Below are 27,771 nucleotides of genomic sequence, written 5' to 3' on the forward strand. Positions count from 1 at the left end.
CGATTTCAAACTAGCTAATGATTAGACAACCGATTGAGATGGGAGACATAATAAGAAATCATGGAAAATAAACGGACATGAAATGAAAAGAAGAAAGCAGCTTCATTCATGCAAAATGGGCTCCAAGCCATTCAAAGGAGCTTCAAACAAAGTCCACATTACAGAAACTGGTATGCACAAACCTAGAGGATGGTAACATGAAAGACGAAGAACAGTAACGAATTACAGCTTTCCCAAGATGCCCTCGAATAAGAAACCATCCTGCAAGTCTCAGATTTAGAGCAGGCAGACAAACAAAGCATCCTCCTTTTAACGGTTCTTCTGTATTTGTTCGCCCTCAGTTTCATTGACAGTTCTCTTCAGTGCCTTCAATTTTCTGTATCCTTTATCGGTACCAAATATCCTGAAAAGATGCAATCATTACAATAACGTCATGCATTCGTGCAGCATTTCAACTCATTTATAATTAGAATAATCATCAAAATTAACAGTCAGGGTATGTTATATGTGTCTGGTTTGCCCTCAAAAGCCAAAGCACACGCAAAAGAATGACCTCAATCTTTCAGAATAACTCATGCCATATCGCATGTTATCCAATTATCTTTCGGTTTTTAATAGTGACTGACTTTAACAATGTTGCCTTACAAAAGATGGTGCACCAACAGTGGAGCAGAGGTATAGGACTTCAATAAAGTAATGCTTGCAAATTTAACAACATATTATTTGGACATTTTATCTAATTAGTACTGCACATAACTCATTCAGAATCCCAACCAAAAAATTAAAAAAAAATCTCACTCGGATATGGCTTTTTGTACTTTTCAACTGGAAACTTGATAGAATATCATGAAATTTGGAATTGGCTTCAAATGAAATGATTACCTAACTGGAAGTCTGGAACTACAAGGGTACAGGCACAACAAGTTAACAGAAATAAAATAAAAAGATTCTCTAAAAGGTAAAGTATAATTAATTCTGTACCCCACATGTTTCTCATATGCAGACTAAGTTCTTTCAGCTGCGGAGCCATGCAAATGATGCAATCACTAAATGGTAATATATACAAAGATATCAAAAAGCAGGTAGAGAAAATCCAGCCATTCACCATTCTATTGATAGCCTGCCACAGGTAGATGAAAATTTCATGATCAATCAACAGGCCTAAATCCCTAGCACTTGAGGTTTACTTGCAACAAATTCATCAAGTCTGTTCCGTTCTGCTCAAAATTATATCATTTCCAAGCAGATGATCATGATCTTCTTTCTTCTTCTTCTTCTTCTTCTTCTTCTTCTTCTTCCTTGTAGTTACTTACATGTATTAATTTGTAAAGTATAATATTCATTTGCATGTCATCCTTAAGAATTGTTTTCTGTCTCTCGTCCTTTTGGTCAAGTTGCTCCAACTCCTGACCACTTCTATTGAATTCACCTAGTTTCTTTCATAGGTGCCACTTCTAAGTTTTATAACAACAAATTTTCTTTTCCATATTTTCTTATAACACAACTCATTCATTCTGATCACGTGACGCAAGTTGACTCCCACTTCCCTAGAGAGTGGGTGGCCCCCACCCTAACCAGAGTCTACCGTCTCCAATGGACCCACAATAATAGTAGATGAAATCAATAACAAACCTAGGTCCCACTCTAATAACAAGTGTCATAGCTTACATCCTAAAAGCAATAAAATTGCTATTAGGTATAGTTGACCTAGATCTTATATGCCCCTACAACATTGCATCTCCAGCCTATGAGGGATGCGGCACTAAACCTTTAAATTACTACCACATTAAATACGTTTCCACTTCAGAGGAATGATTATATATGATTAAATAAAGAAATGGAATTGTTATTGTTCATATCTCTTGGCTATAAAGTTTCATGATATCTTTTCTTTCTTTTTCCCCCTGCTTGTAATTCACTAAGGCTATGTTTGGAATAAGGACTTTTTAATGAAAAGGAAAGGAAAAGAAAATGACATTTTCATGCATTTTTACATATACATAAAAACGATAATATTCCTTCCATTTTCTTCTCCTTCCACACATTCTAGTTCCAAATGTAACATAAAAGTTTGCCAATTAGTTAAACTTGTCACGATGTCAAACAAATTTGGCATGGTTCCAACAATTTTCCAACTTCTCCCAATTAAAACCACATCCACAACAAACAACAAACATACACCACCTTAACACATGATATATATAGAACTCAGATATACATTCAAATCACTGTAGGAAAAGTACACGGCGTTGACTCTTAATGGCTAAAATTCAATATTATTGAGAATTCACACATCTGTCCCTCAAGGATTTCACACTAGTCAAGTTGCACTACATTTGTCCTTACTAACTTCTCATCAGAAATCAAAATCTTTTTATCCATTGGCTACGATTTAAAAACTGAAACACAGAGTCTTTGATTTTGGGTCATAATCTTTGAGTAGTAGCTTCAAAGATTAAAGTTTAATTTGTTTGTCTAGTACTTCAAGAGGAACAAGCGTTGAGGAGCACATAAGAGATAAAAAAATTATAATTTAGGCACCAACTTATTACTCATCTTCATGTGCTTGTATTCGTATCTGCATCTGCAATATTCACCAATTTAAATGCTTAAGGGTGTAGAATGATAAAAGAAAAACAATATAGTTTGTTTACCAACATGAAAATAGTCATCAACTCTTGCACATACAAACTCTTTTTTGTTCTCGCATGTCAACTGACCTCAATAGACAGAAGCCAAGAACTCATACAATACTGCAACAGGACAAGTACCATTATCAAAAATAGATCAATCTCTGGAACTATTATGACATTTTTTTTAACAATTCTTCACATATTATGGTTTCCATATCTGATGCATCATCACAAGGAAAAACTCAATGGAATCAGTAGTGGCTGTATATCTTGTTATATTACAGAACAAGTGCCATCGTGAATCCACTCCATGAAAATTCTGATAATCTAAAGAAATCTTATAAGAGGATAAAATATATGGGCTGAGTGCCTATGATCAGGCTTCAATAAAATACACGGGCTGAGAGCCTATGTTCAGGCTTCATTATGCTTACAAGGACAACCAGCTGTTATATTAATATTAGTTTAACCATAATATACATAAAATGGATCCACATAATGGGAAATCAAGCTTGGGGGGAGAAGAAAAAGAAGATATTGAAGTGGATACTTCACATACACACAATTGTGATGATAATAGTAGGAATTAGAGTAAAAGACTACAGTAAAGAAAGAACAGTAAGACAATGCAAAAGAAAAAATTGTCAACCAGGATATGACATATATGCTATATGAAAAATAACTGCAACAAGGTATTATATGTGTTGCAATGGATTTAGAAAGTATTATCATAAATAGAGATGATTGGTGAGCTAGAATCCATGTACTTGATGACTAAGTGTGAGAGAATAACCCCAGTCTCACCAGTGGTTTTGCTTTGCCTTTGATTTTCCCATACTAAGAGTGGAAATTTCTCCTAGTTTGGAAGCACAACCCCCGATACCACCTGCAGTTTTGCTGTGCTTGTGCCATGCAGGACCCCCCCTCCTAGGTGGCTGATAGTGTGTGTTAGAACATGCTATGCCAATAATAATTTTGAAATAGATGCTATTTTGGCAAATTTTTTTTTATAAAAATGGATGCTATTCTCGTAAAAGGTTCTGCTAGGTAGAACATCTTATGTTGGATATTCACCTATGCACATTTGACAAAAATGAAAGTTCCCACAAACTAAAACCCAACTAACTTGTTTTATGCTTGGATTGCCATAAAAAAGATCAAAACATTTGAATTGAAGCATCTTGGATTGATTTATATGTAAACACACTAAAGGGTGTCCCTAGAGCACTAGGTTCCTCACTTTATGTGCGTTGGGGGAGGGTCATCTATTTACAGCAGCCTTACCCTTACTTGGGAAAGACACTGTTCCCACTACTCAAATCCATGACTTTCCAGTCACAAAGGAACAACTTTATTATTGGTACCAAAGTTTACTATTTCTTTTCCTACCAACCTTACTATCATAGTTATTCATACCATACTGGACAAGGTACCAGATTTATCATTGGCATAGTACAATACTGGTACTAGATGGTACCAGAGTATCGTTTCGGATATATCACTATGATAAATGAATAATACATATCCTAATTATAAATATTGCACTAGATAAGGTACCAAATTTGATATTAATCTGATATGATAAAGGCAATTTAAAAACAAACACCACTCCCGAAATTAAAATATTAATTTAAAAAAATATTTACAATAAACAAAATATAGACTAAATAATTTAAGAATGTCAAGTTATATAAAAAATAATTACTATTATTACTAGCTTTTGGAAACTTGACAAAATAATATAATTCAAATTTAAATATATATATAATATATTATATCAAATCTAATATTATATCTTTTTATAAAATTTTTATAATAGATAAGATGTTACATGTCTCCACGCATAGGCTTGTGCTTGCATGGACGGATATATATGAAATAGGCTTGTAGCCTATGCATAGTCTGCTCCAGGAAGGGTTTTAGAGAAGTATTGCCTATATCACCCTTGTACCAGCTAGTAATAGCATACCGAGCCTTTATCCCATAATATAGAGTCAAAGTTCAACCACGAAGAAATAATAAATTTTGTATCAAATTTTTACGGAACTGGTACATAATGACTGATACAATACAGATTTTACAACTATCCACAGTATTCCAGAAAAACCATAGTAACACTTACACAAGCTAAACAAACAATTTTCACACAATGATAGTTTTTGTACTCCCAAAACTACAGTGATCCTTAGAAACAAACTATTTGGCATTGAAGTGAAGTTCAAAATTCTCAAATAGAGCAGCCAAATTGAATAATTTCAACCATTTAACAAATATCAACCTATCTAGTTGTACAAGCCTGTAAAAAACATTTGCTATGTACTCTTTTATTTGGAACAGAGCTGTTTGAGCCCCTGAGTGAGCTTAATTGTGTCTATGGAGGAAGCTATGTTTCTATTATGAAAATGGAGGAAAAATAAAAGAGATTATAAATGTTTTCCATATGTCCACAAGGTAAGACAAAATCAGCCTTGCAAAGGTCATCTCATAGTGACTTGGGAGTCACAGATTCCAATATTCTGTAAAGAAATATGTTATAGTCGTTTATTTATTTATTTTCCTGAAAAAAAAGGACAAAAATAGAGCATAACAACAACAAGAGGATGGCAAACCTTAACTCCTTAAACACCTTAATGATATGATTAAACATCCATGCCAGACTCATGTATGGAAATCCACTACCAAATGTCACGACCTGGATGCAGGCAGATATCCAGGCCCTTGATGCAGCAGATAACTACCACTTAAAGTTATTATTGATATTTTTGTTTGTTTTATTTTATTTCTGGATTGCCATTTCAGCAGTGTAGATAGGCAGTTATGTACCAACAGCAGTTACATCCCATTACCTTTCTCCACTACATCAATTTCCATAAGGGTTATACAAGCCTCCTGAGAACTGGTTTGTAGCTATCATTTGGAATATTGAAGTTTCAGTTTCTCTCTTCTCTCTCTATTTTCTCCCTACATTTCCCCCATTTCTCTCTATTTCTCCCTCTCTTTCAATTCTATCATCGAAGAACTTACAGTCAGGCTCAGTTTCCTAACAACTTGTTATCAGAGCCGCCCAATTCTTAGCTGCGACAACCCCTAGCAGTTGACTCCAATTGGAGGTGGTTACCGATTCCAGGAAGCAGTTACAACGGCTGACAGAGTAAAATTAGAAGAATTTGGCTAAAAAAATGGTAAAAGGAACTTGCACAAAGTAGGTGGAAGCAAAGTGGAGACCATGGAGTTGGGTTTGTGGCAGACCCAGGAAGAATTGAGCTGTTTCCGGGAGGACAACACGGCCACCAACACTGCCACCAGAGAAGCGGTGCAGTCACTGGAGAAAGTAGTTGCTAGCCATGGCCAAAGGGTGGATGGGCTCCTGAAGATGTTTTCCAAGATGCCCCAGGTCAGCTTGCCATAAGATTTCCCTCCTAAAACTGTTTCAGAGCCAATCTTGACAAGAGTAGGCACTTCAGAGCCAACCTTGACAAGTGCGGGCATTCCTCCTCATGCTTCTACGCCACAGGAAGATGAGGAACAGTCGAAAATAGATCAGGCAGTACAGGTAAGGGGATCATACCAAAATCACCCACACACACCTCTACCTAGGCTTGAAATTCCCATATTTGAAGGAGTTAAACCAAGGTGGTGGGTTCGGAGCTGTGAAAGGTTTTTCCAGCACTATAATGTGGCTGAGGGTCAGAGAATAAACCTTGCAGTAGCCTATTTCAATGACAAGGCTGATGCATGGTTTCAAGGGTGGAACAAGGTGAGGATGAGGCAACTTGGGTGGAGTTTGTGGAAGACCTATGTGACAGGTTTGGTGAGCAGTCTATGGTGGATACAATTGAGGAGTTTAACAAGTTGAAACAGAAAGGACCAGTGATAGAATACCAGGTCCATTTTGTGGAATTGAGGTCCCGAATGTTAAATGCACAACCTGCCTTGACTGAATAGTATTTTGTCTTCAACTTTATCAGCGGTTTAAAAGATGAACTGAGGCCAACGGTTAAGATGATGCAGCCTGCAACTGTCAAGTAGGCTGCTGAGAAGGCAAGATTGCAAGAATTGGCTTTGGAAGCTATTTTCAGGAAGCACAAAATTCAGTCCAAGAGCTATTCGGTAATAGATCAACCCACTGGAGGAAACCCTAGAGCTGCAAAGTCAGGAGTACCTAGAGAAAATGTGAATCTTAAGTCTCTACCTAACCCCAACCCGGTTAAGCCATTCACTGTGGAACAAAAGAGGTAGCTTGGATTATGTTTCAGGTGTGGGGAGAAGTATGGGCTGGGCACCAATGCAAACGTCAATTTCTGTAGATAGAGGGACTGAAAGAAGGAAAGGATGAAGAAGAAGAGATTCCAGAAGAAACAGAATTTATGGCTGAGAATGTTCAGGAAGCCGAAGGCGGAGTGTTATCCTTGAATGCACTTAAAGGTGGTCTAACTAACAAACTCATTAAGGTGGAAGGACTGGTGGGCAAAAGGAAACTAATGGTTTTAGTAGATAGTGGCAATGCTCACATTTTTCTAGAGGAAAAAATTGCTGAGGAACTGAACTGCAAGGTGAAAACTACTTTCCCCTTATCAGTGACAGTTGCCCACGGAAATAAGATGTACAACAGCAAAAGGTGTGAGGAATTTTGTTGGAAGATGCAAGGACACAAATTCATGGCTGATTTGCGGATTCTCAACTTAGGGGGCTGTGACATTGTATTGGGAGTGGATTGGAGGACGACTGTCAGTCCCATCATCTTTTATTTCAATAAGTAGGAGGCAACCTTCGAAATAGAAGGGAAGAAATTGATTCTTGCGGGCAGCATGGAGAAGGGGAATTGTAAGATGATTTCGGGGAAGAAGTTGCAGAAATTTTTCGAGACTAAAGTCAGACAAGTGGCCCAGCTATTTTCTGTGCAAGCTAATGAAGTGTTTACGGAGGTAGAAAATTACTGCAGAAGGAGGTTGCCCGTAACATCCTGCAATGCGGCACTCCAGTCCATTTCTGAGATAAAACCATTTGACCCTTTACAATTATTATTGGTTGAATCTAAGGACTTGTTTGATGAGCCTATAACCCTACCCCAACAAAGACCCTTTGATCATGCTATTTGTCAAGAAAGACGTGGAACTAGGCTGTCAATCTTATTTTCTTTGAAGGATTACATCGAGTTATATACAAAACTTCCTGCTACATTAGGAAGTTTCTAAAAAACACAATAAGAAAGTTTCCAAATCTGATTTTGGAAACTGCACAATTTAGGATACAACAATTATTTAGAAAGATACAACAATAATACACTATTATTCTAGGAAGGAAAGATCAATAATTAATGTTGATTGCTAATCTAATCTTGCCTGAGATGCTGATTGCTAATCTGATCTTGCAATTAACTCCTTAATCGTTGACACTCCCCCTCAAGATTGTGAGTGGATGTCATCCATCCCAATCTTGCTCATTAACCTATGGAACACGGCTGCAAGTAATCCATTGGTAAGCACATCTGCCAATTGATCACTTGAGGGGATATATGAGGTACAAATTAGGCCACTATCCAATTTCTCCTTAATGAAATATCTATCCACTTCAACATGCTTTGTTCTATCATGCTGAATTGGATTGTGAGCAATGCTTATTGCTGACTTGTTATCACAGTAAAGCCTCATAGGGACTGTCCACTTGATCTTAAGATCATCCAACAATATTTTCAGCCATAATAACTCACACATCCCTAAGGCCATAGATCTGAATTCAGCTTTTGCACTTGATCAAGCCACTACATTTTGTTTTTTGCTTCCCATGTTACAAGATTGCCTCCTAGAAAAGTGCAATAGCCCAATGTGGACCTCCTATCCACAATGGATCCTGCATAATTGACATATGTGTAAGCCTCAAGAGTCATAGTCTCATATTTCTTAAACAAAATACCTTTCTTAGGTGTTCCTTTCAAGTAATGTAGTATCCTATATACTGCACTTAACTGAGCCTCTTTTGGATTATGCATGAATTGACTGACCACTCCCACTGCATAGGCAATGTCTAGCCGAGTATGAGCTAGATAAATTAGCTTCCCAACCAACATTTGATAGGATCCCTTTTCAACCATACTATCTTCTGGAACTTCCCCCAACTTTTGATTAGATTCAATAGGAGTGTCCACTGCCTTGCAACCAAGCATTCCCGTCTCAATCAGGAGGTCTACTATATACTTTTGCTAGGAAATAAAAATTCTCTCTTTTGAATGTGCCACTTCTATGCCTAAAAAAATATTTCAATCGCCCCAAATCTTTAATCTCAAATTCACTGACTAAATACTTCCTTAGCTAATGCATGCCTTCCTCATCATTATTGGTGACCACAATATCATCAACATGAGTATTGTCACTCCCCCTGTGGCCGAGTGTTGGATAAATAAGGTATGATCCCCTTGGTTTTGCCTGTACCCCATACCAAGCATCATCTTTGTAAACCTGTTAAACTAGGCCTTTGGGGACTATTAGTCTATATAGGCCCTTGTTTATTTGCACACCACCTTCTCCTGTTTTGTTGGGCCATAACCTGGTGGTAATTCTATGTAGACCTCCTCTTCAAGATCCCCAAGCAGAAATCCATTCTTTACATCATATTGTTGCAACGACTAGCCTAGTTTAGCAGCCAAGGATAGAAGGACCCTAACCGTATTCAACTTAGCAAGAGGTGCAAAAGTGTCTAAATAATCTACTCCATACACTTGTGCTACTAGCCTTGCTTTGTACCTATCCAATGATCCATCACACTTATATTTCATTGTATGAACCCACTTGTAGTCCATTGGATGTTTCCCTTTAGGCAACGAAACAAGCTCCTGTGTCTAGTTCTTTTCTAGGGCTGCCATCTTAGCCTCTGTGGCATTCTTCCAATTCTTATCCACTATTGCTTCAGAAACAGTGTTGGGAATAGGGATAATATGAAGATTGGTGAGAAAGACTTCATGTGGGAATGATAATTTAGAATAGGATAAGAGCGGGTATAAGGGATGTTTGGTGCAAGCCCTAGTGCCCTTTCTAATTGCAATAGGCCAATCAAGGTCACACTTAAGAGATTTTTGTTTCAGGTATGGGTTCAATAGTTTCGATAGGCTTATCATTAGGTATTAAAGGTTCAACAATTGGATTACCTGGTGATGCGTGAGGAGAGTTGACTGGATTGTCAGTGCTGTCAACTGCAGGATTAGGGCTTGATTCGGATGTTGTGACTTGCATAAGGGAAGAGGCTAGCCTCTTTTTCCTTGAGCAAACACGTAGTGGACGTGGAGTATCTGGAAAAGGCTCCTCTGATGCCATGCCCAATGAATCCTTTGAAATGGTGGATGGAAGATGGAAGGATGATAGACCACGATCAGGTAGGATAAGAAGCTGATTTTTATCAGTCAAAGATGAACTCTGCCCCTGAGAAGTAGGACTACCAAAATAAGGATCATTCTCTACAAATGTTACATCGGCTGACACAAAGTATTTCTTGGTAGGAAGGTGACAACATCAATAGCCTTTTTGAGTAGGAGAGTATCCAAGGAATATGCACTTTAAAACATGAGGGTCCAATTTACCTCTATTAACAGTAGGAATGTGAATATCAGGAAAGTGCTTAGTTAATAATTGAATTTCAAATAGCTAGACACATGAATATCAGGAAAGTGCTTAGTTAACAATTGAATTGGGCTGTGGGATTCAAGAGTTTGTGAGGGCAGTTTGTTGATAAGAAAGGTAGCTATTAGAGCTGCTTCTTCCCAATAATGTTTGGGAACATTATGGTGGAATAAAAGAGCTCTAATAACAGCAAGGAGGTGTCCATTTTCCCTCCCGGCCACTCTATTTTGTTAAGGACTGTAAGGGCAGGAAGATTCATAGATAATGCCCTTCTGTTGAAAGAAAACAAATAGGGATTGGTTGAAGAAATCATTGGCATTATTAGACCTAAATCTTTTTAATTCTACCCAAACTAATTCCTAATCATATTATAGAATATAGGACAAATGTTGCTCACCTCAGATTTAGTTTTCAGCAAATATATCTATACTACTCTTGTGTAATCATCAACAACAATAACTAACCACTATGCCCCAGAAATATTAGGGACTGTTGAAGGGCCCCAAACATCATTGGGGATTAGGGAGAAAGGAAGATTAGTTCTTTCGTTCGATGGAGGAAAAGATACTCTCTTGTGCTTTGCAAACTCACATATAACACAATAAAAATCCCTAACATCTAGACCTTTAGATAATTATGGAAACATCACCCTAAGAGTAAGAAAAGAAGGATGACCGAATCAGTAATGGTGCAGCCACAATTGATCTTTGTTGGAACGAGTCAAGCATGACACAAGAGGAGTCTTTCCCTTTTTGTCCTGCTCACTTGGTTCCACAAGGTAGAAAAGCCCAGCACTAGCTCTAGCAAGCCCAATCATCCTGTTCATGTATCTCACATCAGGTTGAATAAAAGATAACTATGCAGTTAGTGTTCAAGATAAGCTTTTGAATGGAGATGAGGTTAGTGAACAATTTAGGAACATGAAGCACATTTTTTAGGGTGAGATGTTCATTAAGAAGAACATCTCATTGGCCAGCAACAGTGGTTAAAGAACCATCTGCTAATGCAATTTTTCTAGAGCTTGAACAAGGGCTATAGGTGATCAAAAGATGGGAGAAATGGGTCATATGATCCATAACCCCAGAGTCTAGGATCCAAGAATTAGGATGGACTTTCTCTGAAGCATGTAGAGTAAAAGAAGGGGAAGAAATATGATAGGAACCCGAATGAATTCCAAAAAAAACAATCCACTATCAATAGTTCCAATTCTTTACAGCAACAAAACAAGAATGAAACAGGGCATTCGAGAGACCCTAACTCTCCCAAATCACTATCAAAATTCAGCTGCCTCACTCTCCCTCCTCCCTTCCTACTTATACCACTCCCGGACCCCACTCTAACTGAATTCCCCATTCACATGCTGATTATTCCCTTAGCAATGTGAATTACAACTCTACCCCCATGCGCACATGCTGGTTGTTACACCTGCATGTGCGGACCGCCCTTTACTCCCATCTTCATGCCTTCGGTTGCTTGATGCGTCTTTGATATGTTCGGTGCACCGGCGGCCTATCATTACTCCCCTCCTGGACTTTCACCTTGTCCTCAAGGTGAAAAGCTGGAAACTGTTGTTGAATCATGTTATAGGGCTCCTAAGTTGCCTCTAATGGTGGTAAACCTTTCTACTGGATCAAAATATCCAGCCCTCATAAGTTAGAACCCTTCCCAGGCCGAACTCCCAACACTGCCTCTGGCTCAACCTTCAGTTCTAAGTCAGCCTGCAACTAGAAGGGAATATGCGCCCTTGTGCCCACCTCACCCTTGGCCTCTCTCAACTAGGACACATGGAAAACCGGGTGGACATGGCAGTGGGCTAGTAATTTAAGTTTATAAGCCATCAGTCCCACCCTCTGTTCAATTTCAAATGGCCTATAGTACCTAGTTGCCAGCTTCTCATTAGGGCGGGCAGCTAGGGACTTCCTTCTATACGGCCTTAGTTTCAAGTAGACAAAGTCACCAACCATAAACTGCACATCCTGTCTTCTCCAGTCAGCCCCCCTCTTCATGATCGCTTGAGCGCGTACCAGCTGGTCTTTGAGCTCTTCCAATGCTAAATCTCGCTCCAACAATTGCTGTTCTACTGCAGATACCTGCGTTGAGCCCTTGTCAAACTTGATCAAGGTTGGTGGTTCCCTCCCATAAACAGCTTGGAAGGGAGTAACCTTTGAAGCAGTGTGGTATGATGTGTTATACCACAATTCAGCCCATGGCAGCCACACATACCACCCCATAGGTCTTGTTGATGCAAAGCAGCGCAAGTAAGTCTCTAGGGTCTGGTTGAGGACCTCCATTTGCCCGTCCGTTTGCGGGTGGTAGGCCGTACTACGATTGAGCTTAGTACCTTGAAGTCGAAACAACTCTTCCCAAAAACGGCTCATAAACACCTTGTCTCGATCCGAGACAATAGTCTGAGGCATACCGTGCAGCCGCACCACTTCTTTTACGAAAATACCAGCTACTACTCCTGCTGTAAATGGGTGTTTGAGACCAATAAAGTGGCTATATTTGCTGAGTCGATCTACAACCACAAGTATAGAATTCATATGGCCCGATCTCGGCAACCCCTCAATAAAATCCATAGCTATATCATCCCAAATCTGGCCAGGAACCGGAAGAGGCTGTAAAAGACCCCCTGGTGTTAAAGCCTCATACTTATGTTGCTAGCAAATGTGACACCTTCCCACATGGTGGCGTATGTCCCGCTTCATACCCACCCAATAAACACTCGCTGCAATTCGTTTATATGTCTTTAGGAACCCGGAATGACCTCCTACACTACCATCATGACCCTCATGGAGCACCAAAGGAATTAGGGAAGAACCCTTAGGCAGGAACAGCCGCCCTTTATAAAGGAGCTGGTTATCCACCAGCTGAAAATCTGAGTTGTAAGCCGGATCCGCCCGTAACTTCCGTATGATGTCCTGTAAAGAAGCATCTTTCGCCACCTCTTGGACCAGCTGATCGAGTTGCACCACCTTTGGAATCATTAGTGCGAATAGAGCTGCTGGTTGATTAATTCTCGAAAGGCCATCTGCAGCCTTGTTTTCCAACCCCGGCCGGTAGTGTATCTCAAAATGAAAGCCCATCAATTTCAGCATCCACTTTTGATAATCCGAGCTCACCATTCGCTGTTCAAACAAAAACTTCAAACTTTTTTGATCTGTTCTTACTATGAACTTCCTTCCCCAGAGATAATGTCTCCATTTCTGGACTGCAAACACCATGGCCATCAGCTCCCTTTCGTAAACCGATTTTTTCCTCTCTGATGGTTTAAGAGCATGGCTGTAGTACGCAATCGGTTTAAGATTCTGCATCAACACCGCCCCTAACCCATGCCCTGAAGCATCGGACTCAATTATGAAGGGTTGATCGAAGTCCGGAAGTGCAAGAACTGGTAGCGACACCATTGCTATTTTGAACTGCTGGAATGCTCGTTCAGCCTCTCCATCCCAACGAAAATTGTTCTTCTTTAATTTCTCGGTGAGGGGCCAAGCAAACTTGCCATAATCCTTTACAAACCTCCTATAGTAACCCGTAAGACCAAGGAATCCCCGCAATTCCTTCAAGGTAGTAGGTGCAGGCCAGTCCAACATGGCTTGCACCTTGCAACGATCAGCCGACACGCCTTGCTGGGAGATGATATGGCCCAGATATTCGACCTCCAACTGCCCAAAGGAACATTTCTTCTTGTTGGCATACAACTGATTTGCAGCCAGCACCTTCAGCACACAACGCAAGTGCTGCAAATGTTGGTCAAAATTTTGGCTATAAATTAAAATATCATCAAAAAATACCAGCACAAACCTACGCAAATACTCCCTGAATACATCATTCATTAAAGATTGGAAGGTGGCTGAGGCATTCGTTAATCCGAAAGGCATGACGAGAAATTCATAGTGGCCCTCATGTGTTCGAAACGCGGTCTTTGGTTCGTCTCCAGCCTTGACTCGAATCTGGTGGTAACCAGATTTGAGATCCAATTTTGAAAAAACCTTCGCGCCATGTAGTTCATCCAGCAATTCATCGATGACTGGAATAGGGAACTTGTCCGGAACTGTTACCTTGTTGAGAGCCCGGTAATCTACACAAAACCTCCATCCCCCATCCTTCTTTTTAACAAGCAACATCGGGCTAGAAAAAGGGCTAACACTTGGTTTAATAATACCAGTTGCCAACATCTCACGTACCATCTTTTCAATCTCATTCTTTTGAAGATACGAGTAACGATAAGGTCGAACACTAACCGGGAAAGTGTCGGGTAGGAGATTGATGGCATGATCTTTATTTCTGGTAGGTGGCAGTCCCTCTGGGTTGGAAAAAACTCCTCCAAACTCAGCCAATAATTCCTCCAAGCTTCGGGGCAGTCCCACCTGCAGTTCATTGCATTCGGCAGCCACCTCTCCAATTTCCAGCAGCACTCCCTCTCCATTCTCTTTAAATGCCTTCATCATAGCTTTTAAGGAGACTAATGTCTTACTTAAGCTAGGATCACCCTGCAATCTCACTGCCATTCCCCCCACTAGAAACTTCATGGTCAAATTCCTCCAATCCACACTCATCTTCCCCACCGAAGCCAGCCACTTCATGCCAAGAATGACATCAGAACTTCCTAACTCCAGGGGAAGAAAATCTTCCACTATCTACAGGTTATCCAATGTCAGTTTCACCCCCTTGCACACTCCTGCTCCCTGTACAACCAACCCAGTTCCCATTATCACCCCATACCCAGCCGTCTCTGTCCTCGGCAAACTCAAGCGTTGCACCAATTCGGACGCAATGAAGTTGTGAGTTGCACCGCCATCCACCAAAACGACCACTGGCTGCCCTTCTATGAGTCCCCTTAGCTTCATCGTTTGAGGTGTAGTTAATCCCACCACCGAATTCATGGATAATTCTATCACCTCTCCCCCATATTCCAACCCTTTATCGCCCCCCTGCACTTCTTCTTCTGCCTCAGCCTCGCCTATTTCTTCATCATAGATCATCAACACTTGAAGCTCTTTGTTCTTGCACCTATGGCCAATTGAGTATTTCTCATCACAACGGAAGCAAAGGCCCTTCTCCCGCCTTGCCTTCCACTCAGCCTCACTAAGCTTCTTGAAAGGAAAGTTGCCCCCATTACCAGCGGGGTGAATCCTAAGGCCTGGCTGATTTACAGACTTTTGGGAGGAACCCAAACTTTTCGTTGGAACCAGTGACATCCGACTTGCGATCGCAGTTGCTGTGGAATACCCGCTCCTGGTTGGTCCGGTTACCCGATGGCAATTCTGAAGAGCTACGTTCTTGTCCTCAATGTTCTGGGCCACGACCATAATTCGATCGAGCCCCCGCGACTATAACACCTTGATCTCAGCTCTTATCTCTGGGGTGAGGCCGTTGAGGAATTGGCCTTCCAAAAATGCCTCAAGAACCTCAGGCACTGCTGCGGCCATGGTCTCAAACTTCAAGCGATACTCCTTCACCGACCCCTCCTGCCGAAGAGCCAAGAAACGCTCCTCTAGCGACCCTTCCTGAGTGGGGCGAAACCGGCCCAGAATTCCTTGCTTCAGGCCTTCCCAGTTCCGAATTCCTCTTCGCCTTGTCTCCCATTGGAACCAAGACAGTGCTGCTGCTTCGAAACACAGGGCTGCGGATTCTATCTTCTCCTCGTCCGTTAGTTGGTTGACAGCAAAATACCTTTCAGCTCGAAAGATCCACTCATCCGGATTTTCTCCTTCGAAAATGGGCATCTCCAACCGTCTTCCACGTAAGTCCGACCGGTACCCGCCCCCGATACCCCCCTCTGAGTCGCAACCCCCCACCACCCCAGGAGTTACTTCGGAATCCATGGTGAATTCCGAAGGTCCTTCTCGCTCCTTGGACTTGTTCTTTCTCTCCCGCTCTAGTTCATCCCACTTCATTCGCATGAACGCTAACTGTTCAAGCATCACCGCTACATTGCGCTCCACCGTCTGGACGTTCCCTCTAATGTCGTCGACTCCCCTTTGTACGCCTTTCATCTTCGACTCCAACTCACCCACTCTCTCCGTCAAATTCACCATCAGGTTCGGAATGACTCTAATACCAAATTGATAGGAACCCGAATGAATTCCAAAATAAACAATCCACTATCAATAGTTCCAATTCTTTACAGCAGCAAAACAAGAATGAAACAGGGCATTTGAGAGGCCCTAACTCTCCCAAATCACTATCAAAATTCAGCTGCCTCACTCTTCCTCCTCCCTTCCTACTTATACCACTCCCAGACCCCACTCTAACTGAATTCCCCATTCACATGCTGATTATTCCCTCAGCAATGTGAATTACAACTCTACCCCCATGCGCACATGCTGGTTGTTACACCTGCATGTGCGGACCGCCTCTTACTCCCATCTTCATGCCTTCGGTTGCTTGATGCGTCTATGATATGTTCGGTGCACCGGCGGCCTATCAAAATACTTGTGAGAGCAAGAGAACAGGCACCTTTTTCAACCTTTTTGTCGAGAGATCCCAAAAAACTCCTCAATCTTTCAATCTCCACCCTGTTAAGCTCCAGGGCTTCTCCTTGATTAGGATCTTTCTGTTCTAATTGTTGGTGGTTGTTAGCCATGTGCACCTGTCCTTGCCCTTGGCTCCTCAATTGTCCTCCTTTGGAGGCTTTCCATGGAGCTTCCAACACTTATATGGTGTGCCTAGGCTTCTTATAGTAGGTATACCATAGAGAATCTCTATCTACAACCTTCTTCTCCTTTTTTCCCTTACTTTGATTACGGCCTTTTAGAGATACCAGGGCCGAGGTTTCCACCAGGGAATTTTCCAATATGACTTCCTTTCTTCCTTCTTTTGCACAAACTATAGAAATAACCTCATTCAAAGTTGGCAAATCCTCCTTACCGAGGATTTGTACTCTTACCGCGTCAAACTCCATGTTGAGGCCAGCTAGGAAGTCATATGTTCTTTCTTTTTTCACAAACTTTTTGTGTAATGCAGCATCCTCACTGCACTTCATCTTCAAGCATTGGTAATGGTCTAGTTCTTGCCACAAGGTTTGCAGCAAGTTTGTGTACTCTGTAATAAATCTGGCACCTTGCCTTATGGCTGCCACCTTCGTCCTTATCTCATAGATTTGGGTTGCATCATGAATCTTGGAGTAGGTAAGCTTGATTGCATCCCAAATGTCTTTTGATGTTGTTAGAAACATCACTGTGTCACTAATCTCGGGGATCATGGAGTTCCCACAAGGGAATCCCCCTCATCCCATGCTGCAAACGCGAGACCTCCATCCTTAGGATCGGTTCCCAACAGGTGGCTTAGTTTTCCTTTTCCCTTTAAGAACGTGTGGATTAGTTGGGACCACTTCAAGTAGTTCTTATCGTTCAACCGGTAAACTGCTTGAAGGTTATGTAATTCTCCTCCTGAGCATCCACTATTGATTCCAGCAAACGAAATTTTCGTTGTACTAGTGGAATCGACAAAATCAAGTAGAGGGTTTTGAGTGTTGGACATATTGTCCTATGAAGAAGATTGGTGAAGGCCACAATAGTCCCAAAGGAGCAATGATTATCGTTTATGGCTCTGATACCACAATAGTCCCAAAGACGTGGAACTAGGCTGTCAATCTTATTTTCTTTGAAGGATTACATCGAGTTATATACAAAACTTCCTGCTACATTAGGAAGTTTCTAAAAAACACAATAATAAAGTTTCCAAATCTGATTTTGGAAACTGTACAATTTAGGATACAACAATTATTTAGAAAGATATAGCAATAATACACTCTTATTCTAGGAAGGAAAGATAATAATTAATGTTGATTGCTAATTTAATCTTGCCTGAGATGCTGACTGCTAGTCTGATCTTGCAATCAACTCCTTAATCGTTGACACTATTAATTTGAAAACCAACACTGAACCAGTCAATGTTCATTCCTACCGATATCCTTCTATTCAAAAAGCTAAAATTGAGAAATTAGTTAAGGAAATGTTGGCTAGTTCCATTATACAGCCTTGTCATAGCCCTTTTGCATCCCATGTTCTCCTTCTTAAAAAGGATGGAACTTGGAGATTTTGTGTTGACTACTGCCAACTTAATGCCGGTACTATCAGGGATAAATTCCCTATACCAATTATCGAAGATCTCCTTGATGAACTAAAAAGAGCTACCATTTTTTCTAAACTAGACCTAAGGGCAAGTTACCACCAAATAAGAATGAAACCTGCAGGACATACCAAAAATAGCTTTTAAAACCCATCAAGGCCTTTTGGTTTAACCAATGCCCCTGCCACCTTTCAGTCTCTTATGAATCATATCTTCAGTCCTTACCTACGGGATTTCATCCCTGTATTTTTTTGATAATATCCTCATTTATAGCCAAACCTTTGACCAACACCTTGCTCATCTTAGGACAACATTTGAAGTCCTTAGATCCAACCAATTGTATGTAAAGCAGTCTAAGTGTACTTTTGCCACATGACAAGTGGAGTATTTGGGACATGTTATTTCTGGTGTGGGAGTAAGTACAGACTCCAAGAGAATTGCTGCCTTGACTATGTTATTCAATACCGCCAAGGTAGAGAGAATGTGGCAGAAGATGCCTTGTCCAAGCAAATGGATAATGGGGTCTATAATGCTATTATTTCAGTGGTACCCAATTGGGTGGGAGAAATTATTAATAGTTATGAGGGTGCAAGGTGGACTCAAGACATTTTGGAGCAACTATCAATCAGCCCTAGTAGTAAAACTGGGTATAATTTATCTAATGGAATAATCAAGTTTAAGGGAAGAATGGTCATAGGTGACGATGAGCAACTTAAAAGGAAGATACTACAATCTTTACATAGCTCATTGCTTGGAGGACATTCAGGTATAAGGGCCACCCATCATAAGGTTAGGCAACTGTTTTATTGGCCTAACCTTAAGAAAATTGTTATCGATTATGTGATTGCCTATAAAATATGTCAACGCTGCAAGCATGAACAGGTGGCTTATCCTAGATTGCTATAGCCATTGGACATTTCAAGTTAAGCTTGGGCTGGGATTTCCATGGATTTCATTGAGAGGCTGCCTAAATCAAAAGGAAAATATGTGATTTTAGTGATAGTGGTCAAGCTATCCGAGTTTGCTCATGTTTTGAGCCTTTCCCACTCGTTTACTGCACAAGAAGTGGCAAGAGTATTTCTAGATTCAGTGGTCAAGCTACATGGGGTGCCACAATCTATGGTTTCTGTTGATTTTAGACAGAAAAACTCTTCACTTTATTATTTGGGTTGAACAAATTTATACACAAATGATACTTGCTCATAGGGTGGCAATTACACAGAAAAAACTGCCACTTAAAAACTAAATAAATGTATAATGAATGAAAAACTATCCATATAGTTTGCCTAACTATCTAACTATCTTTATTTCTTATACACGATTTTCTACACGCCCCTTCAAGCTGGACTATAAATATTAAGAAAGCCCAGTTTGGATCTTTACATCTTCAAACTAAGTCTTCGGTAGGTAGTCTTCGATAGATCATTGGTATGTAGGAAATCCACTTTCAATTTTTCTTTTTATGAAGTATCTATCTATTTAGATCATTTTGAACATGTTGAGTTGCTGCCAATATTTTAGTTGTCTATTTTAGTTAGACAACTAAAATATTGAGTGTTTGAGAGGTCTCATTGACAACGCCTCTGTTATGTCTTTAGTATCAGAATACTTCCTTGGCATCCCAAATTTCTTGTGCTGTCCCGCAGAGGATAAAATTTACTTCGATTTGATGTGTCTTTAGGGTCGGAATACTTCTCCTTTGTGGCATTCTTTTGTGCCATCTTGCGGAGGATGAAATTTACTCCAACTTCATTAGTCATGGAATTGACAAGCCATGACATTACCATATTGTTTTCAACCTTCCATATCTTATACTTCAAATCTATTGAATTCGATTTAGGGGCTTCACCATTAAGATAATCATCTTTTCCTCTACTGCTTATGAACATCATAACCGAATATCCATTAGAACTAGGAACAATGGGTACTTGAAAGGAAGAAGAAGAGATTGTTGTGGTGAAGGACGCCATTGGGATGAGGGAGGAATTTTCTAATCAGAAATGCTTTGATACCATGTTGATTTTAGTAAAACGAAACTCCTCACTTTATTATTTGGATTGGACAAATTTCTACACAAATGGTGTTATACCTAGGGACACTGGTAGTCACTAGATCCCACTAGAAAACCGATCAAGTCACACTTAGATGAGAATGTTTAGGTGAGAACAATCCTCTCACACCCTCACTAACCCTCTCGAATTTATTTTCCAGTCACACGACAGAAAATTTTATGAAACAGAAACAAGAAAAACAGGACATAAATACAAACCAACAAGAAGAACACGCAGATTATCCTGGTTCAGATTGCAATGATTGCAACCCTACATCCAACCTTCAAACACCCACCAAGAGCAGCCTTCTTTATTACCAAGAATGATCATTACAACAGCTTGAGTAGTTTTCTCCTATTCCTGAGTACATTCAACACTCATTCTCCAAGAGTACAAAGTTGTCTTGCTCACTAGCCTTTCTCTCTAAATGAATGTCCGCTCGATACAATAGAATGAGAAAATCTACCTCTCTTGGCCACCCCTTTGCCCTCTATTTATAATAGTGGACAAATATCCCAATGAAGACTACTACATATTTACAGTTTAACCCCCCAACTATTCCTAATTACATGATTGGGAAATGAACTTCTATTTAATACTTCATTGGCCCTCAAAATACACTGCTTTCACTGATCTTCTTATCCTATACTCTAGACAACTTTTAACAAATGGTAATTACTTATATGGTGACAATTACACATAGAAAAAATTGCCACTTTAAAAAAAAATAATGTATAATAAATGAAAAATTGTCCCTGTAATTTGCCTAACTACCTAACTGTCTCTATTTCTTGTATGCAATTTTCTATAATTTCTGGTAGAGAGTTTTCACAAGTGATTTTTGGCAAGAACTCTTTAAAAGTTTAGAGACAGGTCTCCACATGTCAACAACCTATCATCCTGAAACGGATAGACAAACTGAGAGAGTCAACCAATGTGTGGAAGCCTATTTGAGATGTATTTGTTTCATAAAACCAAGGAGCTGGCATAAATGGTTTTCCTTTCCTAATGGTGGTACAATTCCAGTTACCACAACCCAATAAGAATGTCCCCCTTTGAGGCTCTTTCTAGTTTTAAACCCCCAGTTTTACCTGCCATTCTGGATTTAACTCCAACAATCGTAAGGGTGAACCAATACTTGCAGCGGAGGCAAGAAATGCTAGGGGTGCTGGAACAGGAATTGGCTAAGGCCTAAAATAGAATGAAACAATATGCAGATCGGAGAAGAAGTAACAGGGAATTCGTGGTGGGAGATTTGGTCTACCTTATTAAGGTCAATAGTACCCAGTAGAAGTCTTTTTCTCCTTTTCCATCTCTAAACTCAGTCCCAAATATTATGGCCCTTTCCCGATAATAGCAAAGGTGGGTCATGTTGCTTACAGATTACAGTTGCCAAACAACACTATTGTACATCCAATTTTCCATGTTTCCTTGCTCAAGGAAACAATTGGACCCCTGAATTTTCCTACCCAAGATTTGCCCCTTCTACTTGATGACCACCAGGCTGAGAATGAGCCTTTGGCTATCTTGGACAAACGGATGATTTATAAGGATACTCTACGCCTTACTGAAGAGCTAGTTTGATGGTCTCATTTGCATCCGGATCATATTACTTGAGAGTACTTACTGAACTTGCTTACTCAGTTTCCTCGAGTTACTCGCTTTAATTCTTGAGGACAAAAAAGGTTTCAAGGGGAAGGAATGTCACAACCTGGATGCAAGCAGGTATCCAGGCCCTTGATGCAGCATATTACTACCACTTACAGTTATTATTGCTATTTTTATTTGTTTTATTTTTTATTTTTTATTTTTTTTAATTGCCATTTCAGCAGTAGAGATAGGCAATTATGTACCAATAGTAGTTACATCCCACTACATCACTTTCTGTAAGGGCTATACAAGCCCCCGAGAACTGGTTTGAGGCTAACATTTGGAATATTGAAGTTTTAGCTTCTCTCCCTATTTTCTCCCTGCATCTCTCCCATTTCTCTCTATTTCTGCCTCTCTTTCAATTCTATCATCGAAGAACTTACAGTTAGGCTCGAATTCCTGACACCAAATTGATGAAGTGTGAAACAAGTTAGATAAGTTGCCCAATCAAAATAACCCACTACAACCAACAAGTGAACCATTAAAATTCTGTCGTGCCACATTTTTAAGTTCTACTCTCTTCCTACAATTGAATGATAGCTTCATACCATCACAGGCCCTGAGCAAAAGCTACAATCTCTAGAACTACTAATTCTGCATAAGCAGTGTCAAATCCTAGTAAATTAAATTTTGCCTACACCATCATTCAGCTTCAATGGCAAAAACTTACATTTTTGTGTTGGTGACAAAAAAAAGTGGATATCAATATAAATGAGGATTTTATGAACCAAGCTTTAGTCCATAAACTGAAATGTCTAGCTGCAATTTTTTGTAAGTTTCTCTCCTTTTCTGTTGTTTGGTCCAGGGGACATCCTCACATAGCATATAAAGTTGGTTGTCCACAGGATATAATTATAATTGATTTTTGTGGATATCGATATAAATGAGGATTTTATGAACCAAGCTTTAGTCCATAAAGTGAAATGTCTAGCTGCAAATTTTTGTAAATTTCTCCCCTTTTCTGTTGTTTGGTCCAGGGGTCATCCTCACAGTGTATAAAGTTGGTTGTCCACAGGACATAATTATAATTGATTTTTTGGTAAATTCAACCCGAGTAGCTCAAAAATATAAGTGCATATTTGTGTTAATCAGTACAAATTGTATCCTCGAGTCATCAACTTTGTTTCTAAATGTTATACCAACCAGAGAAACATACATTGTGACCAAATTCTTACCAGTCCATGTAAACAAAAGTTGAAGAATAGTTGCCAGACTTTGTGTAAAGCAACCGGTGATGATAGTCATGGAAATCAGCACTGTAACATTCATGAAAGAAATGTCAAACACTTCCAATCATATAGTCATGAGGGACACTGAAAAGGCTTTTAAGAACAAAAAAGAAGAAAATGTATATAATTACCCTCCATATAAAGGCAAGAAGTTTGAGAGGCTCCAGGGGAAATGATAACCACAGTGCGCCTCAACTGTCTCCAGAACTCTAAGTACCATCCATAACCAGAGAGTTACCAGATGGGGCCCAGTGATGGCAGGACCAACAATAGTAGCAAATCCAAGGAACAAGATCTCAGCTGGGTGAGCATATTCAGATGTCAATCCAAATGGTGTTGCATATCTGGAGATTCAATAAACAAAGATATAAACATGAAACAAGCTAGACACAAATAAAAACTTCAAAAACTGCAGAATCTATATAAGCACTTTACGCTTCTAACTTACTCGTGATGAACACTGTGGACATGCTTGTAAAGCCATTTTGTATGTAAAATTCTGTGTCCCCAATAGAATACAAAATCCTCAAGAATGAAGTAGAATAAGATCTGTGTCAAAACTACTCTCCTGCCCAATCAAAGGTTCACAAAACCACTCAACGAAATTAATACAGCTAATTCTACTTCATTAAGGTCCACAAATTTAGACTTGAATATGTTAAGAACCTAAATTACCAGGATGGCAATGGGAGACTACTTTTCATGCCCATGAATCTGAAGACAGGATAGGAAATGATCATAACTGGTAGATTGACACAAAAATGATACAGCAGTAGGCGAGTTATACATCTCTCCTGAGCTGAAAGGGAGTTATTTTTTGTCTGCATTGAGCCACACATTAATAGTTAGTCCACCAAATGTAGATTCAGCAACAGGAGGTCAGAATTAGCATGTTAGTCATTGATAGTAAAGCTAAGGAATCCTAGAATCTTTTGGCATAAGTTATTGACACAAGATCTAGAGAGCTTCCACAGCAAACAAAAAAAAAAGAAAAAAAAAAAGCCTAGAGAGCTTTTAGGATTAAAATGAAGCTAGCAGAAAGAAAATTCAAGCTCAGTTAACAGGAAGGATAGAACTAACACCAAGCAGCCCATTCCATATGCTGAGATTTGGATAATCAACTAGGCATGATTACGCTGCCTCTAAGCACTAAAGAAATAGTAACATAGCTTCAGAATGATTATGTGTGACGAGCAAAGGACAAGTGAGCTCCAGAGTACCACCTTCCGATGGTTGCCAAAAGATGGTAAATGAAAAGAAAAACAAACTTTTTGTTACCTTTGAGTACTCTAACAAAAAAAAAAAATGAACCTTGACACATTAACACAACTTAGTAATTGAAGTTTAATTTATTTTGAGATTGCGTTTCAAATCATACAAAAAAGTTAAATCATTCTAATTCAGTAATAGTAAAAAAGTCAGGAAAGGAAAACCTGGATTTTGTACTTGCTGAGCCAGCCTGCTCTTTCAAGGAATATAAAAGGTAATCCTGACAAGAAAAAGACACTTTCATGCAGAAAGAAACTCCCAAGGGACGCCAGTTGGAAATCATTGAAATGAGTAATCAGATACTGCATAATAAACAAACGTGTCAATAGCTTCACAAAATGAAAATGGTATTCCATAATGATGAGAACCATAAAAGATATGTTTACAGAAAAATTTAAAAATGTTGCTAACTCATAAGAATCATAAAATTGAATTTAGACAAAGAAAATCCAAGCAGAACCCACACTTTTAATGGTAGTATATGATGGAAAATTTCTTAGTTAATCTTTTGGAGCAACCACATTATTTATTTACCATAGACATCTTTTATTTTTTTCTTCTTTTCTTAAAGTTGCATACTCGCCCCTTATCATGTAGAACCAAGGGTAAGATTATCAGGTCTATGGCCTTTCTATATGGAGAGCCCCCTGCCCTGCAACCTCTCCTCGTTGATCACTTAAGCTATTGTTATGACTCTTAGATACTGTCAAGATTTGATGTTGTCCACTAGAAAGGGGTTTCACTTTATAAACTTCTCACAGCTGCAAAGAGTCTTACTGCAGTTAGCACCTTCCTAGTACTACTTTAGGTAATCACACAATTTTTTGTGCATTTTGAGGCTGGGACTTGTAAGCTAATATGGTGGGTGGTCATATTCAAATAAAAATATTCGGTCGGTTGGCTTGGGCTATGGCTCTTGATGCAAAATCTGGCATGCTTCTTCGGTATCCACTTAAGCATGCTAGGAACACATGAATCCAAGGAACATTGCTTGAGAATAGCTTCTTACCAGTAAAGAAGAACCACAATAATAGCTCTAATCATTGAGATATGTTTAGGGTCTATATTATATTCTAATAGCAGAAAGTTATAGATTATGACCAATCCAATAAGTCAGCCACATTCTATGTAGTAGAATAGTGTTTGATGAAAATGATCTAGATTTCCATGCTATGCTCTGGGCTTGGACTGTTATGGAGGAACAATATATAAAGAGAACAAATGACAATCATCATTTAGAGTTCCCACCATCCATCAAATTCTTAATAATGAAAGAGATAGGCGTGTGTAACTGAAAGAAAATAGGATAAACAGAAATTACCAACCTTACCTCGAACACCAAAAAGAAAAACATACAATCCTTCAAATTTTATTCCATCTGCCTATGTAACTACTTCACCTGGTCCATGGGTCCAAAGGACAAGGCAATGAGTTAAGATTTGAAGTGTTTGACAGCAAGAAGCTATACTGTAGGGCCCCTTTTTCCTATGAAAAATATCATCTATTAAATCTCTAGATAAGTTCTCATAACCAGTCATGCTTGCCGGTACTGTAATGCTTTTGGTACCCCTTTTTACCTATTGGCACTCGTAGATTTGACTCTCATGATCAATTAAAGGCACATCTTGAATTTAATTATAAGGTACACTTTTTCATAATAGTTAAAAAACCCAAAAAAGATAATAATAAGGTTTCTGATAAATGTATACTCATTTCCTTCTCATCTCTTAACTTCACCAAAGAAGTAAATAAATTTGGATTCAATCCCTTCATTTTATTTTCATACCATTTTCCTTCCTTTATCTAATCTCTTAACAAACACACTTCCTCAAATAGCACAAGGGTCCACAAACATCTAGCATGCTTTAAATCAAGGCGTACGAGCCACTGTTAGAACGCGGAAACCAAAGACCTCAAATTTGTATTTTCGCGATGGCCACTTATCAGTTTCAACAACAAATCCGATGCTCCTTATGGTATCACAACAGTAAATTCCAGAACTCAGAAGAAATCCAAAACATAATGACAGAATCCAACTCCCTCGCCAAAGCGCCTACGGGAGGGCGGGCGAGTGGGGAGAGACTCACGGATAGTTTCCATACATCCCTGTGTTGCAAATGTAGCGCATTGGGAAAAGAACGTTAGCTTCGCAGGTTGAACCGCATCAATCCGAGTTCAGCAGATCGAAATTTAGCAATGCAGTCGAAGCAATTTAAACCAAAAAAAGACAGAAAAAGAGTGAAATCTAGGGCATAAAAAGAGTAGCACTAGCAGTGTGAACAGTTTGGAGGCAGCAGAGAAAGAGTACCAGCCAGACAGATTCGATGACGGAAGCCATGAGAACCGGCGAAGAATCCGATAAGAGGAAGGAGGTCACAGAGAGAGCGAGGGAGAAAGAAGAATGGTGTTAGAAGACAGGCTGTCAGAGTCGAGGAATCACCGCTTTCGCTTTGGGAAGTGGTCCTCGACGCATGTGTTTGGGTGGGTGTGTGTGGGTGTGCGTGAGTATATATATGTATATATATATGTGTGTGTGTAAGTGATGGGAAGAAATGCAATGATGAGGCTATTAATTAGATTTGCTAGTCGTCGGCTGAGTGATGACGAGTTTGCGTTACATTCGTGAATCGTGACTCCGCCACCGCTTCCCCCAAAGACATCCAGATCCCGGACGCCGGCTTCTCTCCTCTCCTCTCCTCTCCACAACGTGGATAATGCTGATTGTACGTAATGATTTACATGATGATGAAATGACCAATTTATCCCTATAATAAATGACTCAAAACTCACCGAAAAAAAACTCTTCCTCTCTCGCTCACCTTGCCCTTGTTGTTGCCCGTTGCATTCTCGATTAATTTGGGTGATTGACAATTATTGGAGAATAAGGGGGTGAGGCGATAAGAGATGGGGAGGTGACAACGATGAAACGTTGAGATTACAGCAATGAAAAGAGGCAAAGGCGAGGCAGGCGGAGAAAGAGAGACAATGAGGTGAACAAAAATTGTGATACTTTGTTGTCAGAATCAAAATATCGCGATAAACCACACCCGTAAAGGGTTTTGCACGATTACACATCTTTTTTGAAATAATATTAATTATTTCTTAATCAGTTACCTAAAAGTAATTAAGAATTTAATTAATTAATAATAAATATATTTTATTTTATAATATTTAATTAATTAAGTTGACTGTTAGAATTATAAAAATAAAATACAATAGATACATATTATTTAAAAATAAAATACAACTCATT

At 39.5% G+C, this 27,771-nt stretch overlaps 1 protein-coding gene across 3 annotated transcripts; it reads right to left on the bottom strand.

The window, feature by feature from the left end:
- Positions 1–83: 83 nt before the first annotated feature.
- LOC127798157 (methylsterol monooxygenase 2-2-like) lies at positions 84–27,222 on the bottom strand. 3 transcript variants are annotated; one of them, XR_008022345.1, is made up of 9 exons: positions 26,827–27,222; positions 24,683–24,820; positions 23,925–24,070; positions 23,698–23,817; positions 23,381–23,593; positions 23,196–23,276; positions 2,689–2,753; positions 2,546–2,584; positions 84–403 (listed from the first exon to the last, which is right to left on the bottom strand). XR_008022345.1 is itself a non-coding variant. In XM_052331513.1 (7 exons), exons 1-7 carry the CDS (start codon positions 26,854–26,856, stop codon positions 310–312), a joined length of 822 nt encoding a protein of 273 aa, XP_052187473.1. In that variant the 5' UTR covers positions 26,857–27,220; the 3' UTR covers positions 84–309. The 3 variants fall into 3 exon arrangements, 1 of the variants encoding a protein (XP_052187473.1); XR_008022344.1 differs by lacking the exon at positions 2,546–2,584 and having other exon boundaries at positions 2,655–2,753; positions 26,827–27,221; XM_052331513.1 differs by lacking the exons at positions 2,546–2,584; positions 2,689–2,753 and having other exon boundaries at positions 26,827–27,220.
- Between the last annotated feature and the right edge of the window lie 549 nt (positions 27,223–27,771).

This window comes from Diospyros lotus, chromosome 3 (genome assembly GCF_014633365.1).
Source record: "Diospyros lotus cultivar Yz01 chromosome 3, ASM1463336v1, whole genome shotgun sequence".
NCBI lineage: Eukaryota > Viridiplantae > Streptophyta > Magnoliopsida > Ericales > Ebenaceae > Diospyros > Diospyros lotus.